At 31.0% G+C, this 25,538-nt stretch overlaps 3 protein-coding genes across 4 annotated transcripts; 1 reads left to right on the forward strand and 2 right to left on the reverse strand.

The window, feature by feature from the left end:
• Positions 1-5,798: 5,798 nt before the first annotated feature.
• On the reverse strand, positions 5,799-7,701 carry LOC115705680 (protein MHF1 homolog). The gene is made up of 4 exons (XM_030633079.2): positions 7,459-7,701; positions 7,301-7,372; positions 6,511-6,591; positions 5,799-6,393 (listed from the first exon to the last, which is right to left on the reverse strand). Exons 1-4 carry the CDS (start codon positions 7,544-7,546, stop codon positions 6,242-6,244), a joined length of 393 nt encoding a protein of 130 aa, XP_030488939.1. The 5' UTR covers positions 7,547-7,701; the 3' UTR covers positions 5,799-6,241.
• A 741-nt stretch (positions 7,702-8,442) lies between these two features.
• LOC115705677 (magnesium protoporphyrin IX methyltransferase, chloroplastic) lies at positions 8,443-10,580 on the reverse strand. The gene is made up of 2 exons (XM_030633076.2): positions 9,846-10,580; positions 8,443-9,097 (listed from the first exon to the last, which is right to left on the reverse strand). The coding sequence occupies exons 1-2, from the start codon at positions 10,407-10,409 to the stop codon at positions 8,714-8,716; spliced, it is 948 nt and encodes a 315-aa protein (XP_030488936.2). The 5' UTR covers positions 10,410-10,580; the 3' UTR covers positions 8,443-8,713.
• A 7,924-nt stretch (positions 10,581-18,504) lies between these two features.
• LOC115705668 (probable alpha-mannosidase At5g13980) lies at positions 18,505-25,463 on the forward strand. Of its 2 annotated transcripts, none has more exons than XM_061112656.1 (28): positions 18,505-18,967; positions 19,046-19,129; positions 19,227-19,315; positions 19,427-19,601; positions 19,683-19,802; positions 19,878-19,967; positions 20,070-20,141; positions 20,269-20,382; positions 20,470-20,570; positions 20,647-20,740; positions 20,834-21,001; positions 21,076-21,162; positions 21,557-21,625; positions 21,724-21,780; positions 22,038-22,260; positions 22,374-22,516; positions 22,621-22,746; positions 22,836-22,907; positions 23,007-23,054; positions 23,156-23,275; positions 23,406-23,471; positions 23,800-23,912; positions 24,055-24,139; positions 24,220-24,330; positions 24,409-24,493; positions 24,579-24,634; positions 24,742-24,810; positions 24,909-25,463. In XM_061112656.1, the coding sequence occupies exons 1-28, from the start codon at positions 18,764-18,766 to the stop codon at positions 25,104-25,106; spliced, it is 3,039 nt and encodes a 1,012-aa protein (XP_060968639.1). In that variant the 5' UTR covers positions 18,505-18,763; the 3' UTR covers positions 25,107-25,463. The 2 variants fall into 2 exon arrangements, with proteins under 2 accessions (XP_060968639.1, XP_060968637.1); XM_061112654.1 differs by having other exon boundaries at positions 18,508-18,967; positions 24,409-24,501; positions 24,587-24,634.
• Positions 25,464-25,538: the final 75 nt, after the last annotated feature.

A 25,538-nucleotide genomic window follows, 5' to 3' on the forward strand; every position in this document is an offset into this window, starting at 1 on the left:
AAGAAACTCACTTGGTCAGACCTTGTAATCTTAATAATTCTCTAAGTATTACAACTAAAAGGAGTAGGTTACTACAACTATACTGAGTCGAATCTCTAAAAATTGTGTTTTTATTTGCTTTATGTTATTATTAATTGGTCATTCAATTTCCTCACTTTAAAGACTCAACATCGTTGGTTAAAAGCGATGTCAACATGAGCTGATAAGAGATGTCACGTATTATCCCTTAACTTTTTAAGCACGATGTAGTACTTTAAATTATCAATTGTATTGAAGTCATGTTTCCCACTTTTCTTAGTAGTCGCCCTAGGTATCAGAGATGAGTAGGCACGCATAACCTGTGTCAAGTTAAGGCCCTATTCTTTTTGTTTTCAATTCTTAATTAAGATTTTTGCAACATAAATTCCTGTAATAGACTAGTTGTAAGAGCAATTATCACTTGTAAGTATTAGTGGAACCAACCAATAAAAGTAGGAAGGGCTAAGTTTAACAAAGATTAATTATTTTTAACTCAATAAAAGTTACTTAGAAAAAGCATCAATTAATATATATATATGTAGGACTGAACATATTGAACGGGTTTGACTCGGACCTGGCCAACCTGCCCGAATCCGACCCAGTCAACTCGTAAAATTGAAAAAACCCATTTTATTCAGACGGGTCGGGTCCAACTTTGTACACTTTTAGACGGGTTCGCAGGTTGGTCTTTATAATTACCGGGTTTCGAGTTGAACCCGAACCCGATCACTTTTTATATTTTTTATTTTTATTACATATATAATATATTAAAAAAACCTAAAATTTAATCATTTTATTTTTATTACACAGATAATATATTAAAAATAACAATATAGTATATATGACTTTTGTATTTTAGATTTGAAATTAATTCATTTTTTATTTTATTTTAGTCTAACGAATATAGATTATAGTGTTATAAGTTTATAACTTAAATGTTTAATTTAATATATATATAAAAAAATCACATAAAATTTGATTTTTTTTTTAAAAGAAATAATGAGTTGACCGAGTCAACCCGTGACCCAACCAACTCAGTCGACCCGAACCTGTAGACTCGTGAACCTGCGAGCCCGAAACCTGCAAACCCAAACCATTTCACAGGTCGGGTCCGGATACAATTTTTTAAACTCAAAACCTGAGAACCCAAAATCTGATCAACCCGCCCGATGTCCAGTCCTATATGTATATTTGTATATAAGGTAATTTTATAGTACATCCCCTAAAAAAGTTGATATGATATTCTTTTTATTTGATTTAGCATCCAAGAGAGTTTTTTAGTCAAATTATTTTTTATAATCGTATTCATTATAGCTATTTAGACTACACGTAAACTTTTAAAAAATTTCAAACAGTGTACAAAATTGAAAATATGATTAGAATATTTTTTTGCACCTATTGTGATTATTATTTTTAAACGTGTGGTAAACAATTATTTAAATCTTATTTCTACAGTATAAATTATTTAATTTTTTTTTTTTATAAATAGTCTTAAATAAATACAAAATACACAATTATATATAAAAAATGACAAAAAAAATTCGGATATCGATATATTAAAATAGCCTTTTTAGAGTATATATACTATCAATTTTTACTGTGTTTTTTTATAAGTTTCATACTGCAGTATACTGTGTTAAGTTTTCACTGGTGTTCTACTATTATTTTTTAGTTGTTCTACTGTTGTTTTGAGTTATTCTATTTTGTGTTCTATTGGTGTTTTATAAAAATACAATATTTTTAAAAACTACGTGACAGTATTTTTGTAAAAGTTAACCCAAATTCCAATATTTTTTTATAAGTTTCCCATTTTTTTTTTTAATATAATCAATATTGATATTCGTGGTGCGGGTTTAGACTATTTTTTAAACCAAACTACATATGCGGTTTTTGCACATGTATATTGTTAGGGTTCTATGACCACCTCTTGGCTATACATGATTTCGCCTTTGCTTGTTTGTGATTGTTGAATGACTATGATGATTATGATTCTCTGAAGGCCGAACCACGAGTATTTTTTCAAACAAAATATTATCCATTTTAATTTCTCAATAAAAATGAGATCACATACTGTAGATTTCTTCTTTTTTCTTTCAGTAGCTATGACAATCATTTTAAACAATATTAGAATAGACACTCGTGTAGTTTTTTTAAAGCTCTTTTAGAACATCCTATTAGGTATATTGAATTGGATTATATATATCATATTTTTATATAATATCATATTACATTTTAATTTATACTAAAATATTATATATTTAGGTGCCCATAAAAGTTAATCCTATATATAGTTTTTTTTTATCAAGAAGAAAAGACTTCATTAATCAACAGAACATGTACAAACACCAATAAAATACACAGGACCCAACTACTAACTCCAAACAAGGAGAAGCAGACCAAAACACACAAAAACTAACTACTTTGTAATTTTAGCACATATCTTTTCTCAAAAGTATTTAGCTTTCTAGTGTTTACGATTTGTAACATGTACTTAACAGTATTCTTTACATTATTAACAATACCACAAATGGATTTTGAGTAACTTTTAAAGATGCATCTGTTTTTATTGAGCCAGATGTTGTAGACTACAACTGCCAAAATGGACGAGTTGATCCTGTGCATAGAGCATTGCCCTCTCAAAGCTAACCAAATACGCCAGCCTGCATAATCAGTCGGCCACCTTCTATATCCCATCCACTTGAACATCATATCAAGAACCCTGCTTGACAACACACAAGAGAAGAAAATGTGCTCATGGGATTCAATCTTATATATAATTTTGCATAAAATACAATTTAATATAATATGAGAGTGTAACACGAGATACCAAACAAATGTGTAGTGTCCAACTCTAGCTATGGTAAATTTCGTGGCGTTATTTGGGGTGACATGAGATGTACGTAATATGAAACAATTTTTCCGGAAAGAAAGCCGTAAGAGAAAGACTAAAGAGAGACATTGCATTGCAGCGGTTAAGGTTCTAAAAAGGTTCACGTGGTTTGGCTCTATCCTTATTTTTTCTTTAAAAATTAATTAATTAAACATGTGTGATGAATACTTTTATCCACGTGTCATTTATCAAATGGGTGGCTATAACTTTTCCATTATTGGATTGGAAGCATGGGCTTGGCCTTTCATGGTCAAAGCTGTTCCTCATGTCAAATCTCTTACAAGTTTTAAAAGATAAGTCAGGTCAGCAGACTCAGGACATGGTACAACTCGAAATTTGAAAACCCAAAAAAAAAATACAATTTATTTTGCTGAATTTTACCACATTTTATTTTGTTGGGTTTTTTATTTTATTTTATGCCAAATGTAATAATTAATGAGTGGTAGATTGAAATAAAGATTGAATTGTGTTGTAGGCCCATTGATCACTTCAATTGATTAAGTGAGAAGCTGGGTATTTATATATACGGATATTCCTTGTGAAAAATATGAGGCAGGACCAGTAATGGAGTATAGAAACGACAAAAGAGGTTCCATAAACACTTCTAGTTGGATAGGAAAAGGATACAAGGATGCATACACATGCTTAATTAAATATATGTATAAAAAATGTATATTTATTGGACCCTATATTGTACCTTTCTCTTTTCTCCTCCTTTTTAGGCCTGCTTTTTTCTTAATCATTAATTTTTTGGGAGTATAATAATAATGCAACCTTAACTTTTCATGATAATAATAAGGAACTATTCACTCATTTTAATTGTGCCTCCAAAATTTTTGGTATTTGAGACTAGAAATACGGAGTTTTGTTCATTTTCTTAAAGAGACTTTATAACCAACTCTACTAATTGTAACATCTACTCGTTTTTCTTTTTCCTTTTTATTGTTTTACCAACTTTTTTCTTCTCCAATTAAATGACGAGTTAATATTTGTTTTGGTTAGTTGTGCCATATTTTTTAATTAATTTGTGTTATTTTGTTTAGCTAGTTTGTACTAAATTATTTGACTAATTTGAAGTATGTTGTTACTAGTTTTACTTATAGATACAAGCTCAAAGAGTGTTATTACAGATTTTCACTAATAAATTTTAAATTTTGCTTTTAATTATATTTTAATAATTTTGAAAGAATTTTCTTTCTATTATTTTATATCATTATTTTTTTTATTATTTATTTGTTAGCTAATTGAGTTTTTGTTGTCTTTTTTTTGAGCAAAATAATTAATTTAATTGGGATTTAATTTATTAAATTTGATTAATCTCTTAAATTTTATGTATAATATAGATTCAGTTGACTAGTATATTTCTGCCTTAAAGACTTAACTCTAGTAGTTAGACATAACAAATTAATTTCGATACAATGGTCACATGTTAAGTGAAAAAAAAAGTTTTTTTTTTTTGTTAAAATAATAATTGTGTTTCATCCTTAATTTAAAATTCACAACATTATTATTGTATAATGTGCTAATCTATTTTTTATAATTATTTATTTTGTAGGTACTTTTGATTTCATTATTTACTTATATTAAATACCTCTTGAAAGTGGTCTAAAATTATTTTGTCTATGAGATAACTTAGTCTTATATAAGTCATTTTATTTTATATTGAACTCGTATTCCGATTTTGTATATCTTTAGCTAGACAGTTAACTTGTTGACTAAATTTTTTTTGCGTCGATAATCGCTATAGTGTAATTCAGATCACTTAAAAATGATGAGTTACTTTATAATATGGTGGTGCTTGACATTATTTAATATAATATGTTATGAGTGAGTGGTTAAATTTAATGATTTAAATATTTCAGATGAATGAAATCTGATAGCAATATTTTTTTATATAAAAAATAAATAAAAAAGTGGCTATAGTGTATAGTATATGTGCGTACGTATTCCATTGATGCCGAAATTTGGCAAATAACAACATAGCACACTATCGGTTAAGAGCGGGCCTAGTTTAAATAGAACCATAGATTATGAAATATTGAAATGCAAAAAGTGCTCAAATTCAAACCTATTCTCACCTCAAATTTAGCATTAATTTGACTTTAGCACTTGTGTTAAAAATGCTAAAAAAATTTGCATATCGTGGCTAGTAAAGATAAAGGTACATTTATAATAATAATAACAATAAAGTTTTGCTCGAAAACACAAAAGGAAGAAATTGATTCTTTCCACATTGAATTGCTCAATCACTATGAAAACAAAGATAACAAATAAAAGAATGTCACCCATGTTACAAAGTGTAGTACAACTACAATCATTAGAGATAAAAGAGTTCATAGGGATTATTCATTACCCGTAATTTCAGCTCCCTATATATTTTTATTTATATAAATGTATGTTGATATTGAAACACGCATTTCAGGATTTATACATAGTTGACATTTTATTTGCTTTAAGATCAAGCCTATTTGTTTTTATGTAGATAAATGCACAAGAGAGGTTGGTGAAACCAATCAATGCCAAGCATTGACACCAGTCATGGACCTTATCTCAATCTTTGTCACTACTACTAGTAGCATTTGCAAATCCACACTCGAAACTAGGATATGATATTATGAAAAGTTTATTTATTTTCTCTCTTTTCTAAGCTTTGAAGCTTTTCTTGTACTCATCGATGGTGAGTCTTATCTCAATCCCAAACCCTCCCATAGCCAAAGTGATTGAGGAGAAACACGAGGTTGGGGAAGCATTTCCCGGAAAGCTATGGTTATCTTATCTAACATGTCTTCTAAATAAAATGTCACTTTTAAGGCAACCTAAAATGATATCAGGAAGATTTGAACTTCCAAAAACAACATAGAAAAAAACGACCTAAAAAGACTTGCACATCTGTCGTGAAAGATTTTTCTATTTGTGTAATTGCTAATCAACTTATGTGTAATTGTCAAATCGGTCAGACAACAAAGCTACAAGTGATGAGTAGAGTAATTCTTATTACAATGTGAGACATTTCGGTCAGACAACACAGTAAAGTTGGTATCAAATCGGTCTTGAAACACTTTTAAACGTGCAGCTTGATCATGTTACATAGCTTACATTTTGGTCGGACCACTAATGCTGCATTGGTCACTGTTCTTGAGTAATTGCAGAAATTTGAGTAGGATTTCCAGTGCTGTAGAAGAATTTTGAGCAGTATATACTCATTATAATGAGGCTCGAAAGTAAGAGAATAGTTCCTAATTTTGACAGCGCCAAGCAAATTTGTAGTTGACACATATACAAATAGAATTTGATGATGAAATTCGAGCCTTGTTTTTTTTTTTATTATAGTAACTAGTCTTCAATATGCACAGCACTTGTACTTGCTCTCAATTTGTCTTCCTTCCTCGGTCCTTTCTTTCGCTTCCTTTCAGATTGAGGTTCTTTGGCTTTCAACTCATGACCGAGAGACCTCAATGAAGCAGCTAGATGTTCATTTCTATGAGCTGAAAGAATATCTTGATGAGACTCCATTCAGAGGTTACTTTGTTTTTTAAAAAATTAATCATATATATAGTGAAGGAGCTGAAAGTTCCTGCAGCTGCAGGCTTTCAAAAACTCACCGGCAAGTATGACATCTTCCGTGTTCACAGATTTACGGCTGGCATGCTGCGCAAATAGCTCAAGGTCTTTTGCTAACTGTTCTGCTTTGCGGCAAAGATAATAATAACAACAAGAAACAACAGAGAACCATTACTAATATCCCATAAGATAGTACACAAGCACTTTTAGAATTACTTGCATTTAATGTCACTAATCAAAGCCTAAACCCACAATAATGCCTAGTTCGAATTATACTGTTTGGTGGTGCTTTTCACCAAACAAGAGCTATAGTCCTTGATTGGTATGCTGATAATGATCATTCAATTATTAAGTATGTTATCCTTCTCCTTTGAAGAAGTATGAAATTTAATGTTTTGCAATAGTTAATTAGTGTGGCAAACATGAAAATGAGCTATCTTCCATTTAAGCCGTTGGTGAGACCCAACTGGATTTGAACCCATACTCCCCCCAACCACATGGGCTAGCTAAGTCATCTTCAACATCACATACTAAAAACTTTGATAAATCTCACTGGGGCTGTTCCAACCCAAATTATCAATAAACAAATCAATAAAATTCTGGTCTTGGTACACATGATTTCCTTCCAATCTCCAAGCAATGAAATTTAATAATATGAAATAAATTAAAGTAATAAACAAATTCGACTCCTGATAATATCAGACAACATGTTAATAGAACAGAGCCTATCACATTCATTACCCCCAATAACATAGATATAAATATAAATGATAAGAACCCATTCTCGGAAAAGGAAAAAGCGACAATAACAGAATCCAGTGGGAACAATACCTGTGTATTTGAATGCTAAATCGCCAATGCAAGCTACTACGGTTTCAGATACTTCCATGTCGTTTTGCTTCGCTGTTTATAGGATTAGAATCAAATGTGAATTGAAAAGAAATGGATTTAAAAGAAGAAAAAGGTGGAGGAGGAGAAGAAGAAGGAACCTTGGGCTTCAGCAATAGAGATGGTAGAAAGCCTAAATCGGTCTCGCAACAACTCGGTCATCGAATCGTCCTCCTCCGTGTCCACCATGGTTTACTCGAGCCTTGGGGTCTTGCCCTTTACTTTTTCTGGCGCCAAAATGAAAGGGGGTAGAGTGAACAGTGAACAAAAGATAAAGGGCAAGACTCGATTTTTTTTTTGGCAAAGTAGGCAAGACTCGAAATTTTAAGTCATTTTACTGTTTACTTTCAAAATTAGTGACAATTACACATATTTCACTATTTTTTAAACCATTTGTCTAAAAAATATAAGTTTTTTTTTTTTTCAAAAAATTATTTTATGAAAATTCAAAAAAAGTTTGAAAACATATAAAGTAACACAAATAGTTTTTCCTATAAATTCAAAGGTAACTGGTCACTATGAGGAGGTAACTAGTTATTCTAAATTGTTTTTCCTATATTCTTTTATTATTTTTTTAATTTTTCCCATAACATAATTTTTATGAAAATTCAAAGAAAAAAAAATTAGGAAAAGAAAAACAATATAAAGTAACTAATTACTTGGTGGCAGCTAGTTACTCGAAAACTCACAAAAAAAAAAAAAAAAAAAAATCCTAAACTGTTTTTCCTATATATTTTTTTTTTTTTCAAAAAAATCAGATTTGTAAACTTGTAAAATAATAAAAAACTTAAAAATTAAAATTGCACTCCAAAATTTGGTGATACTCAAAATTTGGTTTGGCCTATGTCTCTTCCCAAAATAATTGTTTGAACAAAAATTATCATTACTATCATCAAACACCTTATATTTACAAACAAACATACAAATGTTTGTTTATAATTTACTAAACTACCATTCTCACATTTATCATACTTCTCTTTCTTCTTCTAAAATAAAAGTAATAATAATAATAATCACCCTATTGGTGTATGAGCTCAAAACTTAAGAGGTTGAGTTTTACCACCAAAAGTGATCAAGGCAATCGATTCAGCTTCCAAAAAACGAAAATAAATTTACTCATATTTAAAGTTCATAAAATGAATTACCCTATACAATGTACATACAGATCCACGAATACAAGCATAAAGCAATAAGTTACACAACAATTTTGAGCTTTACAAAATATCGGATTAACATTCTAACAATTCTACACCCTTCTTTCTTTCTTTCTTCTTTCTTTAATTTCTAGAAAGATAATATAAGAGAGTAAACTTCATTACGGCAAAACTGAAATCCAACCTTTATTAAATTAACTTGTTATACGGGTACAGCCTCAACCAGCCTTGAAAAGTAGAATTGTGTAGTGACAATGCCTCTTTTATTAATTTTCCACCCAACTTTTCTTAAAGCCCTCTCAACATCTGCCTCTGCATGGAGATATGCCCTCGTTGCCTTTGAAGGCCCTGGGAATAACTCTCCAACCCTCTTCAACAGATCATAATAGAATGTCTTTGGTGCGAAGCTCAGAATTAACCTTTTCTCAGCCAAGGAAGCTAAATGGCCAATCATTCCGTCTGCTTTATTCTGAGGATAATGAATTAAAACATCCAAACAGACCACTGTGTTATACTTACCATCCAAGCTCTCTAAGTCTTTCACTTCAAATTTTGGCATTACTGACCCTGGTAGCTCTTCTCTCGCCTGCAAAATATTTCAAGTAAGTTTGAGGTTCACATGTTTTTCTAAGAGTTTAGATTGAACAATCTAAATAGGTAAAAACATTATAGAATAATAAAGACAACTGACATTGCACAACATTGAAAGATGAAACAATTTCAGCTGAAACATAAACAAATAAGCAAGATAAACTCTTTCAGCAAATTTTAAGGGATAAAAATTTCTGCAATCCTATTGTCCAATGAAGCATGAACCAATCAAACATTCTATACTTGGCACCAAATAGCTAATACTTTTTTCCCTTAAAAAATGAAAGAGAATTGCTGTACCAGTACCACCAACAAGGTGGCACCAAGCTAATATTTAGCAATATTTTGTAATAGTTATTAAATTAAAATATGTGAAATTCAATACTCATATGATACTATGACTCGTATAGACACCACTGAACAACTTTAGCATTTCTCAATATGAAATCCAAGTAGTTCTTTCATGCTATAAATGTCTTAAATTTCTGCTTTTACCAAATTCCAAGCAAAACAGAGTTATTATCAAAGAAAATCCAAGTCCAATTACATTAAGTCTCGAGTATTTCACAATATGCAAAACTCTGTTTGATTTCAAATTCAATTATCAGCTGGAAAAGCCTATATGCTCAGTTCAGAAACGAACACTCATACTTATAATTTTTCAAAAACGACACTGTAACCCAAAAAACGACAAACCAGCATATCTTTTTTCTTTGATCAAAAAAAGAAAATTAAAAACAAACCTTTTTCTCAGCCTCAGCAACCATGGCAGCGGAGATATCACTGGCAGAGACAATGGCGCCCTCCTTTGCGAGCGGAATCGAAAGCGAGCCGGTTCCACAGCCAGCGTCGCAGACAGTGACTCCACTAAGCGGACCATCATCGGCCAACATCTTCAACACATTCTCGACGGTCTTGGAATGTCCGAGTCTTATGTCTTTCTGAACTCTGTTCACATCATCGGTCTCTCCATAAATCTTCTTCCATCTCTGAAACCCAGAATTGTTGAAGTACTCTCTCACAACCTCCTTGTCGCCACCTCCGACCTCCTCGGCCTGGAGCTTGCGCCGCCGCTCGGGGTCGGTCAGGGAGAGCGCGGCGGCTAAGGCAGCGACGGAGCCACCGCCTATGACAGCAATGGTGGTGCCGTCTACGTCGGCAGCGAGAGGAGGAATGGCGGCCGGCGGTGGGGCGAGGAGTCTGAGGGGCCTTGAGGTAGTGGTAGTGGGGGTGCGCTTGGGAGAGAATCTAGGGTTTGAAGTGGGATGAAAGCAAATGGAGGAAGAGAGACAGGCGGAGAGCGCCATTGTTGGGATTCTCCGGCGATGGAGTGGATGGGTAGTTGGGAAGAGTAAGAAGCAGAGGAGGAAGAAGAATGGGTGTTGTTATGTGGAATTCTTATCGGATAGGGAATAGGATAGATAAGTTGGATTTCTGAGCTTCTTCGATTCTCGTGGGTCCCCACCCGCTTTCTATTTTACCCGGGAAATGTTCTGTTACGGGTTTGGTAGTTATAGAACTCTCAATCTCAGCCGACCACGTACACAATTTGTGTGTTTTAAATATATTAATTTTTTTATTTAAAAATTTATTTATCTCAAACTTAAATATTTACATTGTAAATTACTTAAATAAAATTAAAAAAAATAAAACATATTTTAAAAAAGTGATGTATTATTTGTTTTATTTACTTTTATATTTTTTTATTATAATTTTATGATTTTGGTTTGTTTGTTTTTCTCATTGTGCTAGAACATGTTGTTGTCTTTACCCTTGCCAAATATGCATTGCCGGATGCTACTAGTAAAATTTGATGGTTTGCGCATCCCGATTGTATTCTTGAACTCTTTTTCAGTGATCTTTTTGGCTAATTAGGATTTTTGCCTTCTGAATTTTGACATGTACCAAATCATGTCTCCTGAACTTTTGAGATCGTTAAAAATACTCCTGAACTATTGAGATTGTTAGATTTAAGAACTTTTGTCTAATTTCATTCAATTTTACTATTTCAGTGATTGTTTATATACTAAACAATGCTTCCCAAACTTTGATAACTTTGACATGTACTAAACCATGACCCTTGGACTTTCATCCATATTAGACTTTTTTACTAAAATTGAAAAAAAGTCCTTAAATCCAACAATTTCAATAGTTCAAGGGGCATTTTTAACGACCTTAAAAGTTCAAGGGACATGATTTGGTATACGTCAAAATTCAGGGAACAAAATTCCTAATTAGCCGATCCTTTTTGCTTTCAAGATGGTTTCAAGACTTTTCTTCTCAAAAAAAATTATAGCACAATTTTAATATTATTATTTGGCACCTTAAAATAATTGATATAATATTGATACGTTATTCTATTATCAGTTGATAATTTTTTATATTATTATTAAGTCAAAATATGTGGAATCCAGTCAATATTAGATTTAGAAGACACCAATAATATTATACTTAAATTTATAGTGTGTGCCTCTTAATATTTCTCATTCTCAAAGGAAAATTTGATAAAATATCTACGCATTAAGTTTAATTTTTTTTTTCCTAAACTAATGCTAACTAATATTGGCCAACTAGGTTAACTTTTGTCCATTCTCTAAATTATTCCTCCAATTTTTCAACACATTCCTGCCTCTCTCTTCCTCTACTCTCTTTCGCTCTCTTCTCGAATCGAAATATTTCCACCGACCCAACCTCTAACATCATACATCTCAAACTCTCTCACCAATCCATGACAAACTCTTTCTCCAACCCACGACCACCTCAGACAGACCATCGCAATGTTGAAGGTAATGTAAGATTTCGGGCCCTCTCTTTTTCATTTCATTTTATTGTATTTTTTTATTAGAATGTATGAGTTTATTGATTTAATATTAAAGTATATGATAAATTTCTGTGATCAGTGAGTTTATCTAAGATTTAGAGTTGGGTTTGGTCGGATTTGTGTTTAGGGCAAAAAATTAGTTGAATACCTGTTGTCTGATGTCTGATGTCTGATGTCTTTTTGTTGTTGAAATGAGTAAATGTTAAAGATTTAGGTTCGATGTAGGCCCGATAGTGGCTCGATGCTACCTATTTTTTATTTTTTTATGCTATTGTACATAAAAAAATTGGTAGTATCATGCCACCATCATACCACCATCGAACCTACGTTTTTAACCTTTACTCATTTCAACAATAGAAAGACATTAGACCTGCATCAGACCAGTCACATTAGAGCACTAAGAGTATAACTTTTTGCTCTTATAGCACTCACATTAGATGCTCTAAAATAGAGAAGTTTTAAAATATTTAAAAAGCTAAACTAAAAACAAGGTACATCATATATTATAAACTCCTTAATTTTTAAGTTTTATTTTTAAAAAGTTACTATTCTCAATTTAAATACATTTATTACTCAATTTCAAGAAACAAAAATACATTCACTATTCTAAAAATATTTTATTAATTATTTTAAGTTTTAATATTTAGTTTTATACGAAAATGTGTGTATATATTAATGTTAAATAAATTAACAATTAACCCAATATCTATTTGTATATAACATAGAACACAATAATAAGATATAATAATTAGGTATGTGTACCTGATTGATCCATAGCAATTATCTCTGTTTGATCCACAGCAGTTACTCCACTTTGATAGTGCAATACTATCAACTAAGTCTTCCTCCCTAGATCTCTAAAGCAGAAGCAGTTTATTTATCTGATTATCAAAAGTATTCAATTGTGATGAGACAATATGTATTTATAGAGTTAGGGAGGGGACTTAGCTACAAAACCCTAGTTGGGCTGGGCCTGCTCATCAAAGGCTTCAGTCAACTAGAAAAGCTCACACTTCTGCTTCACCTAGACTTTACACACAGATGCTAAGCCCATTAACAATTGATCACCAACAACATGGGCTAACACAGCAAAGAACTATCCAATCAACCCAAGTTTTAATAAAACCAATAAAATTTAATGTAAGCCCAAATAAAAGTCTAACATTCTCCCACTTGGGCTACATTGATTTTAATACATATATATTATATATCAAAATAATTTTATTTGAAAACGACTCATGGGTTGAACAACAAGAAAATATTTGTGGCCACTTTAAAAAATGATAGTTCTCTAATAGCATCTCAACATACCGGTCCAATTTAACCTTTGATAATGAACTATGACAGTCATATTATTTTTAACTCAACAAAAGACATTCATAATCACAAATATCAAAGTATTAAATCGACATGGTCAATAAGTCTAGTAGTGTGGTAAGGAATTATGTTCAACATGTGATCAATTTAAAATAACATAATATCCTTATCAGTCCTCGATTTCACTGATACCGTGATGCTTAATAAATAAGCCAGTGAAATTAAACATACACCACTTAAAATAAGTTAGTGTCACTAAATATGCTTAAAGAATTAAGCCAACAAGATATCATTGTCAATAAGCAAATAAATTTAAAAGACAATGATCACAACAATATGAACCACATGCTTTCAATTCAATCATTCTCGAGAATATAACAAAACATAATTGAAAACATATCCATTCAATAATAAAATATTGAAACATAAAATGTAGTTCATAACTTTATTCAGAAAATTATAAATAATAATTTCTAAAAACAAACAGAAAACAAAACTCCCACTAACCCAAAAGATCAAAAGATTCTAAAATGCCCATATTAACAACAATTAATACTATATATTTGAAATAAATAAATTATATTAATATTTAAAAAAAAAAGGTTTTGATGATGTATTTAAAAAAAGTTGATGTATAAAGTAATGTAAAGTCAAATATAAAAATAAAAGTTTTAATAATATATTTTGAAAGATTGAATAGAAAAACTGATGAGAGTGTTCATACCAGTAATAACTTTAACAATGTCAATTTTTTTTAGGGAAATTACCTCATATACAGTGGCGGACCCAAAATTTAAAGTGAGGGGGCGTAAATAAATTTAAAAAGAAAATATAAAGTGTAGTTAGTGGGGTTTGAACTTTTACCCTCTAACCTATCTACCAAATGCCTTAACCATTACACCAAGGTTACTATTATGTTTATAAATATCATCTTTTAATACAAATATATGTTGTAACTAATTAAAATACATATACATTTTTTTCTCGATTTTTTTTTCAGGGGGGGCAGCTACAATGTGGGTCCGCCTATGCTCATATACATATATATTTTTAAATTTATGGTTTAGGTTGCTCTGGTGGTTTCTCAGATGTTTTCTATGTAGGCTGCTATACGGATTTCAGTTGCTCTGTTAGTTACTATAGGAGTTTCTGTGTATAATTATGTAAAAATACAAGAAAATAAAAATATTTTGAAGTGTAAAAATGAAAAAACTCATTTTTTATTATATTTAATTTATTAGTATTGGGCAATAAAATATATTAAACTTTTTTATATATATGTATATTTTTTGGACGCGGTGATCAAAATCACACAAGATTAATAAAGCAGTAATCCACAATCGACGACGACACTTTCTCGAACCAAGATAGCTCATTGTCTAACCGAAGGGCATGCTTTGCCAAATCATGTGCTGCAGAATTCTTATCCCGAGTCATATGGGATAAATTTGCCCTCGAAAATTTAAACAATAAAGCTATAACGTTTTCAAAATAACACCACATCACATTGAAAAAAATACCTTCTTATTATTAATAGTTGGCTCCAAAGCTAGCGAATTTGAAAAAATATTGCAACACCAAACCAAAAAACACAATTATATTAGAATGACAATCTCAAAAAAATCAATATACAAACTTAAAAATTAACACACAACCCATATCAGTAGCTTAACATTAATAAGAAACTAAAATCAATAAAATTTCTAAGACATTATATTTAAAATTAAAGTTATGGGTAAATTCTCTGTATTTGTAGGTCTTCCACAAAAAAAAAAACCTACAAAATAAAAATAAAACTCTATTACTACACAATATAATAAAAAAAGATAATGTGAAAGAATAATGATAAACTAATCTATATTAAATATAAGAACTTAAAAAACTTGAAATACTTGTTGTTAAATGTTGAAAAGTTGTTGAAGTAGAAGTCATGAATACAAAAATGATCACTTCTTTTGCTAATTGACGATACCACAAAAATAGTCTAAACAAATAGGAACAAACCATAATAAATAACACAAAAATTAATGTTACAAAAGCTTGTGAGATCTCATATATATACTTTAAACATATACTAATTGACTGGTAATGATTTCTTGCCAATGGTCATGAATTATGTGTGAATGATTGTTATATACTAATTTATTGTATAATTAAAAACTTTTAAAGATGATCAATTCTCTAAAAGAGAACACACTCGTTTATATAATACGTACAGACTCAAAAAATGAGTAAGTACCAAAAGAATGTGATTTTGTTATTATTCCAATTTTGTAATAGGGAGGAGTTTATGATTCTTTCCAAATAAAAATTATTAATAATAAAAATATAGATACATATGAGAAAACTAATCTTACTATTATAAAAGTGTGGTGTTTGTGTGATAATTTTAATGACAATAATACTCTTTATATTTTATATGCTATCACTCACCTATTTATATCCTTATATCTTTTTTTATGTACGATTGTCAATATAATTAGTCAGTCAACTATTACTTATTTATATATATATTTATTTAATTGGATTTACTTTTATATCTAACCTTATTTGTCTTATTTACTTTTTTCACTTATTTCTTTTTATAAAAATAAAGAATATATATTATTATGCATAGGATTAGTTATAGTGTTGGTTATATCTCATATAGTGCTTTTTTATTTTATTTTACTTTTATATTTTTGATCACATGTAATTAATTACTCTCTAATTACCACAATTATTAATTATTTTCGTCATTTACAACTCATCTCATGATATTACTATTGGGGGTGTTTACAGGGTGCGGTTTTTGATAATTTTTTCAAACCAACCCGCACATGCGATTTTTCTAATTTTTCAAACTACACTCGCACCACCAAACTAAAAAATCACAGAACCGCACTACAAAAAATAGTGCGATGCAGTAGTTTTTGCGGTTTAGACTATCACATATACAACAAAATTTGAGCAACACTTGTCAAAAATACCATAAGGATTGAAAATAAATATTAAAAAAATTACATTTCAATAATACAATAATTAGTGGGCTTTGGGTTAGACATTCACATATTGGACCTTAATACATATAAAAATTGGTATTTTTATAATGTGCGGTGTGGTGTGGTTTGAACCGCATATTAATAATTCAAAACCACAAATCGCATCGCGCGGTGTAAGAAAAATTCAAACCGCGACTGCACCGCAAAGAATTTCAAACCACATTTTTTTGCGGTGCGGACGATTTGAGTGGTTTGATGAACACCCCTAATTACCATACTACTTTTGCCCTTTACAACAATATATAATTACATTGATACTACTAAAGTGTAAAGTGTAACATAATGAGATATATATACATTTTTGAAAAGTTAATTTACAATAATAAGATTTGTATTCTATAATTTTTAAGTTTTAAATTGTACTAAAATTTAAATGTCAAACTTAAGTTTTTGTTACAAATATTTATAGTATTAAAATTATACAAATAAAAATAAAAAATAAAATGTAGCAAGAAGAGCTAAGCACGTGCATCGCACGTGCTAACTTCACCTAGTATAATAAAACAATTGATCATTGACTTGTCTTCTTGTCTACAGACAGTAATATATTTTTCAAAGAGTATTTAAGAAGAGGATCACCGGTTTAACAGCTAATTTGGAAAAACCAACCAACAAACATAACAACAACAATAATAATAATAATAATAATAATAATAATAATAATAATAATAATAATAATAATAATAATAAGAGTTTTTATATCACATACTGAAATTTTTAATTTTTTTTTTACTACGGGACAAAATTGTTTTAAAAAATAATGTGTATTCTTTATATTGTGTATTATGTTAAGTTTTCATTGTTAAATTATAGTTGTTTCTTATTTTATTATTTTATAAAAAAAATAATATTTATATAAAATTATAAATTTTTACCTAAAATCTAATATTTTTATAAAAACCCCTAATAATAATCATAAAACAAAATCATTATCTCCATGTAATCAAAATAATTGCATCTCCTCTATACAAGTTGGTCCATCCCATTATTCCCATTAGTCTCATAAGAGCCCCTTCAAGTGATATAAAGTTAGTACTTTTTACTTATAAAATAAGATTAAATTGTAATAGTTGTGTATAATGTGAGTTAATCGACACATTTTAAAAATAAAATTTGACACAATATAATATATGAGCTAAGTTTACCTAATAATAAATATCACTTTCTTTTATTTACTCTTGTGAATTAGTAACTGATTTTTTTTTCACATCCTATTTAAGGTAAATACTATTTTAAATTTTGTTTTTTGTAAAAATTATTAATTAAATTATCTCTTTTATTAAATGACAAATTAGATACTGTATTTTTTAAAAAATATCAAATAAAACTCTAAACTTTTTTTTTTTTTTTGAAAAAAGGGTCATAATAATATTTAACCTTTTTATTTATATATTTAATTAAATTTTCTTATACTTTCCATCAAAATTTATTTATTTACTTTTTCTTTTTATTTTTGCCCAATATAATGCAGCAACTATAAAATTTGGTTGACAGGTGATTCTACAATGTACCATTTATAAAAGAGATTTACTGATGTACTCTCTATTTATTTCGGCATCTAGAAGAATTTTTTAGTCTAATTTTTTTCATATTCATGTACGTTATAGATATTTAAGATATTTTACAAAATTGTGAGAAATTCAAAATATTCAAACATAACAGTCTATTTTATATGCGTATAAAATAAAATAATCACGCGTGCAACACATTGTTTGAATGCAGTTTTTCGCATGTTAAACTATTTTAAATTTCTTAAAATTTTGTATAATATCTTAAATAATTATAATTTACATAATAATAAAAAAAAATTTCACCGAAAAATTATTTCATATACCAAACCGGATAGAGATATATGTGCACATACTTTTTAATACAATTTTCCTATAATATTAACTGAAAAAAAGAACAAAGTTTGAATTACACCATTCTATACAATCTTCCTCCAACATAATCATATTAACTTAATGGTAATTAACAAGCGAAAGAAATAAAATCTGGCGATAACACCGATCGACCCCACCACCATCGATTATGGTATTCTTCCTGGTTCGAACAGTTTGATTAAGTGGAAAAAAAAAGACACCTAGCCTAGAAATCATCAGAGTTTGGGACAAAACTCAGGACCAAGACAAGACCAAGACCAACACAACACACCTTTTGTTTTTATCCACACAAAAAAAGAAAACCATCTATGTTTCGATCTTATCTTTCAGTTTTAGCCACATAGTATAGTATCGATCATGCATTGATTTTGTATTCTTTCTTTGTCTATTCTCATACTTGGAATCGAACAAGTAGTAAGTGACAACATTACTATTGAAAAAGAAAGAAGAAAAAAAGAAAAGTTGGTACATACATCCTTATATATATATATACATACATACAGAGAGACTCTGTTTTCACTCGTGAAGCGATAGTAATGAAAACCCAATTGGGGTCTGATCTGATCTGAGCTAGTTTGTTAATTACTTATTACTCCGTGATGGCGATCAGAGCTTGGTTGCTGTTGTTCATGGCGGTAGCTCTGTTTTCATGGACTGGACACTCTAAGTTCATTGCTTACAACACTACTTCCACTATTGTTAATGGAAAGATCAATGTTCATTTGGTTCCCCATACTCACGATGATGTTGGATGGTTGAAGACCATTGATCAGTACTATGTTGGCTCCAACAACTCCATTCAGGTCATTACATGTTTTATTACTATTATTATAATTATATATAATGTAATATTGATGTTATTAATGAAGTATTAATAACAGGATGCTTGTGTTCAAAACGTGTTGGATTCATTAGTTCCCGCACTGTTGGCTGATAAGAATCGCAAGTTCATTTACGTAGAACAGGCAAGCCAATCCATATAAATATATATATATATATATAAATTTATGGGATTGTAGTGTTTTATTTCTAAATGAGTTTTACTGTTTTAGTAAATGACAGGCATTTTTCCAGCGTTGGTGGGATGAACAGAGTGAGGTTGTTAAAAGCACAGTCAAGAAACTAGTCAACTCTGGTCAACTAGAGCTCATGTATGTACTTACTAAACAGAATAAGATAATCAAATGTATTTATGTTTTGTTTTTGTGATTTAATGAGTGGGTTTTGGCATTTTTCTTCTTCTTCTTCTTGGGGGTGTGTAGAAATGGGGGTATGTGCATGCACGATGAGGCTGCAACTCATTACATTGATATGATTGATCAGACTACTCTTGGCCATCGCTTTATAAAGGCTGAGTTTAATGTCACTCCTAGAATTGGTTGGCAGATTGATCCATTTGGTCATTCTGCCGTACAAGCCTACCTGTTAGGAGCTGAGGTATGGTTGTTATGGTTGTGAGGAAAGGGTCTCTATAAACCAATCTTTTAACCCCTTTTGCCTTCTTTTTTTCTTTCTTAGGTTGGATTTGACTCTTTTTTCTTTGGGAGAATTGACTACCAAGATAGAGCTAAGCGAAAAAATGACAAGACCCTTGAGGTTGTCTGGCGAGGATCTAAGAGTCTTGGCTCATCTTCACAGGTTATTTTCACATAAAGCTCTTTCAACTTATTTTCTAATTGGAAGACTCTTATGTCCTAATGCTGTTTTTTGTAGATCTTTGCTGGGGCTTTTCCTGAGAATTATGAACCTCCCAGCAGATTTTACTACGAAGTTAATAGTGGTACGGATGATCCTATTGTGCAAGTAAGTTATGGTCAATTATTGTTGTAGTTTGTTCAACATTACACAGTTTGTTTTTTTTGGGGGTATATATGTATATATTTTACTTTATTGTTTCACTTGAAGGATAATCCAAATTTGTTTGACTACAATGTGATGGAGCGTGTGAATCAATTTGTGGCTGCTGCTATATCACAAGTAATCTTTACTTCATTATTCATACTGTCTAGAAATTTTTGATCAACTTCTTTACACAAATAGCAATTGGTAGAATACTGTTGAATCTCAGAAAAGAGACAGCCTTCTTCTTCTTTTCCTTTTTCAGGCTAACATTACTCGTACAAATCATGTCATGTGGACAATGGGGACAGATTTCCAGTACCAATATGCAAGAACATGGTTTCGGCAGATGGACAAGTTTATTCATTATGTTAACCAAGTTAGTTTGTATTTAAAACTCATTCCAATACATGTATATTTTTTAGTGGTTTTCTAGTTTTATGTTCTTGTATTTTCATGCTTGTAGGATGGGCGTGTAAATGCCCTGTACTCAACCCCATCAATATACACTGATGCAAAACATGCAGCAGATGAGTACTGGCCATTAAAGAGCGAAGACTACTTCCCGTAAGTCAATATGATCGAAAGTCAAAATCTTCTTCTTGTCTGTGTTGCACTGACCACTTTCCTGTCAATAACTCAGCTATGCAGACAAACAAAATGCATATTGGACTGGTTATTTTACTAGCAGACCAGCCCTTAAAGGCTATGTTAGAGTGACAAGCGCCTACTATTTGGTACACTTTTGATGTATCTTTTTTAAGTAATTACCAATTACCATGGGATTTCAAATTTGTGATGCTCTTTGTTGTTGTAATATCCATTAACAGGCAGCAAGGCAGCTAGAGTTTTTTAGGGGAAAGAGTAAAGCTGGGCCGAACACAGACTATCTTGCTGATGCTTTAGCAATTGCTCAACATCATGATGCAGTTAGTGGTACATCGAAACAACATGTTGCAGATGATTATGCAAAAAGAATAGCAATTGGTTACTCTGAGGTAAGATTCATGTCACTCATTCCCCATATTAGTTTGTAATTTTGAATCTTTTTTTATTTGATTTTTTGTTTCAGGCTGAGAAGGTTGTTGCAGCATCGCTTTCACAGTTAACAAATTCGGCATCAAAAACTGGTTACAACCACTCTTCTATAAAGTATCAACAGGAAAGTTTAACTTACTCCCTGTCTTAATGTTCTTCTCTTTTCAAGAACTTATTAACCATGACCCTGTTCAGTTTTCCTAGTACAGCTGGTACTACATTATCATTTGTGTATTGTAGCTTAAGTTAATGATTTGAAGGTGAACTTTAAATTAGATGCTCCTCATCACCCCCATTAACTTTGGATTCTGTTAATTAATTTATAAGTTATTATTCATTCACACCATCTGTAGTCTTCATTATACTGATTGAGATATGTTTAATCTGTATATATTTATCTCTAATGTATTATGGTTATCTTCCTTGGTGTACAAGTAATTGTTTCTTGTGCTTATTAAGATTATTCAGCATACTAATTCCATGTATTTATTGTCTTTCCTTTCCTTCTTTTTGTTCAGTGTCCACTTTTGAACATCAGCTATTGTCCCCCATCAGAGGTTGATCTGTCAAAGGGAAAAAATCTGGTGAGAATAGTAATGTGGTAATAAATAGCAAGTAAGGTGTCAGGTCTTGAGAAGTTTGAGTATTCTTAAATCATTTTCTTTTGTTTCTCCTTCTGTAGGTTATTGTAGTTTATAACCCCTTGGGATGGAAAAGAGAGGATGTTGTTAAGATTCCAGTAAGTAATGCACCTTTCTCTTGTTTCATTTTCTGGTGAAAGAAGAAGAATCCATTAAAAAAATGTCATTTCAGTACTTTATTTCTGGTTGTAACCTGAAATCAGCAATATACATTTTCTGAAATCAGCAATTATTCTAAGATAGTATTAATTTTTATATATATATTTTTTGTAAAAAGTTTAGTGAGAAAAACTCTACCCTGAATACTTGCTTGGTTTACTTCTGCCATGATCTAACCTTATCAACCTTACTACAGATTGTGGATGAGAATGTGGTGGTTAAGGATTTTAGAGGAAAGGAAATTGAATCACAGTTCATACCTCTGTCTCATGTTTCTGTGGCCATAAGAAAATACCATGCAAAGGCCTATTTGGGAAAACTTCCAAAAGTGACACCTCGCTATTGGCTCGCATTTTCTGCCATTGTACCACCTCTTGGATTCAGTACTTACACTGTCTCAAGTGCCAAAGGGGCAGCAGGTATTGGCCACTTGTATTGTATCTATAATACATTAATACTCATAGAACTTATAATAGTTAGATTAGAGTCTCCATATGCATATGATCAAGACTTTTTTGCTCCATATTCGCAGCTGGTGGTGGTTCTGAGAAAGAATCAGTGAATGTGTCAGCTAGAAATGAAGATCATAAAATTCAAGTGGGATCAGGAAACTTAAAACTTTTTTATTCTAAAAAGAGTGGACAACTTACAAAATACATTAACAAAAGAAGCATGGTATACTGTTATGATTGATTGTTCTAATAAAACCTGGTTTTCTTTTCTTAATTATGCTACATCATTAAAGTACTACTTGGCTTAATTTTCTTGTGCTATTCAAGGTGGATGAGTCAGTAGAACAATCCTTTGGCTATTACTCTGGAGATGATGGAAGTGTAGATATGCAGGCCTCAGGAGCATACATATTTCGTCCTAATCTCACTTATCCTATTAGATATGAAAAGAAGGTAGGTAATGATATGCTTTTAAAGCACTTTGAATAAATGACTTACTTGTAATCAATAGAATATCTAGAGTGTATGATTGGAAATTTCAGGTTCCTCTTACTGTTTTCCGGGGACCAATATTGGATGAAGTACATCAGAGAATCAATTCATGGATATATCAGGTGCTTATTCCTATCTCTTCTCTTGATTGATTGGATGTCTCAAATATTTCATGCCATGGAGTTTTTTCTTTTCATTAATATTTTGCACTGACTGAGCAGATCACTAGAGTGTTCAAGAGAAAAGAACATGTCGAATTTGAGTTTTCTGTAAGTTATACTATGAACTGTAAATTTTGGAAATTAGTTGTTTCATTTGAATGTGTGACAATTTTGATCTCATGCTTATGTTAACAATATTTTCATTTCAGATTGGACCAATACCAATCAATGATGGAATTGGAAAAGAGATAGTAACAAAAATCTCCAGCAGTTTGAAAAGCAACAAAAAATTCTATACAGATTCTAATGGGCGTGATTTTATCGAGAGGGTATGCTGTCATCAGTTAGCTTGTATAGTTGATAATGCATTGATTTCATGTTCAATTTCTTCAAGGTTCTTCAAAGAGGCAAAGCAGATATGTTAACATAAATTTTCTGTAATAAACTGTTTCATTGCAGATTCGAGATTATAGGAAAGACTGGAACCTGGAAGTAAATCAACCTGTTGCAGGAAACTATTACCCAGTATGTTCATCTGATAATTAAGTCAATCAACTCGTCTCTATTTTTCTTTACTTGGATATTGTACATGCTTAAGTTTTCTTCATCAAATTATGATCATTACACTCAGGCAGTAAATTTTGTTAGTCATACCAGATAATACAATTACTACTGTTTGCTTCTTTTACAATCATGTATATAGTCTGCAACTGTATGATATTCCACAACAAGGATTTATGGAGATGTGATGAAGTGGATAATACATTGTTAAAAACTATACAAAGTGCTCACTTTCTTACAGCATGAATGACAAAGTCTGGTCTATTGCTCTCTTTGGTTTGTTTTCATTCAGATCAATCTTGGCATTTATACAAAGGATAAGAGCTCTGAGCTCTCATTGTTGGTGGATAGAGCAGTGGGTGGATCCAGCATTGTGGATGGGCAATTAGAACTTATGCTTCACAGGTTTAAATTTTCTCCTCTTTTGTGTTTAAGTTGTTAAGAGATTGAAAAGTGGCTTAGTTTTTGTGTTATAAACAATGTGCTATAGTGTGGATTCAAATAAGGTATAATCTCAAAATTACTCTGAATTTACTTCTTTGTGTAGGAGGTTGCTCGAAGATGATGATCGAGGAGTGGCAGAGGCACTAAATGAAACAGTTTGCATTGCTGATAACTGTCAAGGCCTAACTGTAAGAGCATAACAAATTTTGTTCTTAGTTTTCAATAAAATCATAATATTTAAATTTGGTTTCTTTTCTTATACTTGCAGATTGTAGGAAAGTACTACCTCAGAGTTGATCCCCTAGGAGAAGGTGCTAAATGGCGTCGATCTTATGGCCAAGAATTATATTCTCCATTTCTGTTAGCATTTACAGAACAGGTTAAATGAGGACAGTGAAGTATTTGGTAGACAAAGTTTTTAATTCATAATATGAAGATGACTGGTTTTTTGTTGCAGGATGAACACAACTGGAATTCCCATGTTCCAACGTTTTATGGTATGAGCCCCTCCTATGCTTTACCAGATAATGTTGCAATACTGACTCTCCAGGTTTGTATCTCAATTCTCAAAGATCAAGTTTTTTCTTGTCTTAAGAAATCTCTTTCAAATCATCTCTTACTGTTGACCTCTGCAGGAGCTAGAAGGTGGAAAAGTCCTCCTTCGATTGGCACACTTGTACGAGGTTTGATTTCTCTCTTATGACCAAATTGCTAATTGAAGCTTCCATTTTTCATCTTCAATGATTGTGCCTTCTAAGACTGATTTTCTCATATGGTGCTTCTTTGAAAGGTTGGAGAAGATAAAGATCTTTCCATTATGGCAAGTGTAGAATTGAAAAAGGTGTTCAACAATAAGAAGGTAAGTCAAACAAATAATTGAGACAACTTGTTCTCCATCCAGATATTCATCTCACTTAAATCATTTCTACTAATATTCTTCTTTTCCTTGAAATTCAGATAAATAGCATAGAAGAGACCAGTTTATCTGCTAACCAAAAAAGATCAGAAATGGAGAAAAAGAGACTAGTCTGGAAAGTTAAAGGCTCTTCTAAAGAGCCAAAGGTATTAAGGGGAAGACCAATTGATCAAAAAAATCTAGTTGTGGAGCTTTTTCCAATGGAAATCAGAACCTTCATTATTAACTTCTACTCTTGATGATCAACAACTGAATAGTACAAGCCCCCTGCAACAAATTTCTTTTTCTTCTTTGAAAATCAGAGAAGAGATCTTTATGGTTGGGTTTCACTTTGCAGATTCCATGCAAGAAAATTGGCATTGGAAACAAAGTATTTTCATATTTTTCCATTTGGGGTTCATGCAAGGCTAGTCAAACTATTGAAGCTTAATTCAGCGGTCTTCACATCCATAAGAATAAATGTGTAATCATAAGAATAAGAAGTCAATATAGAATGCTATTTTGTTCTGCTTAGGAGGAATAAAATATTCTGCCAACCAAAATCAGTTTATGGCATTTAGTGTCATATATGATATATGAGTTTTTCTTGATTATTAGAAGAGTAATTTTCCTCTACAATGCTTCATCAACTTCTAAGCTTTTAAGATATTTTATTGGCTGAGGTGATCAAA

The sequence above is a fragment of the Cannabis sativa genome, chromosome 1 (assembly GCF_029168945.1).
Source record: "Cannabis sativa cultivar Pink pepper isolate KNU-18-1 chromosome 1, ASM2916894v1, whole genome shotgun sequence".
NCBI lineage: Eukaryota > Viridiplantae > Streptophyta > Magnoliopsida > Rosales > Cannabaceae > Cannabis > Cannabis sativa.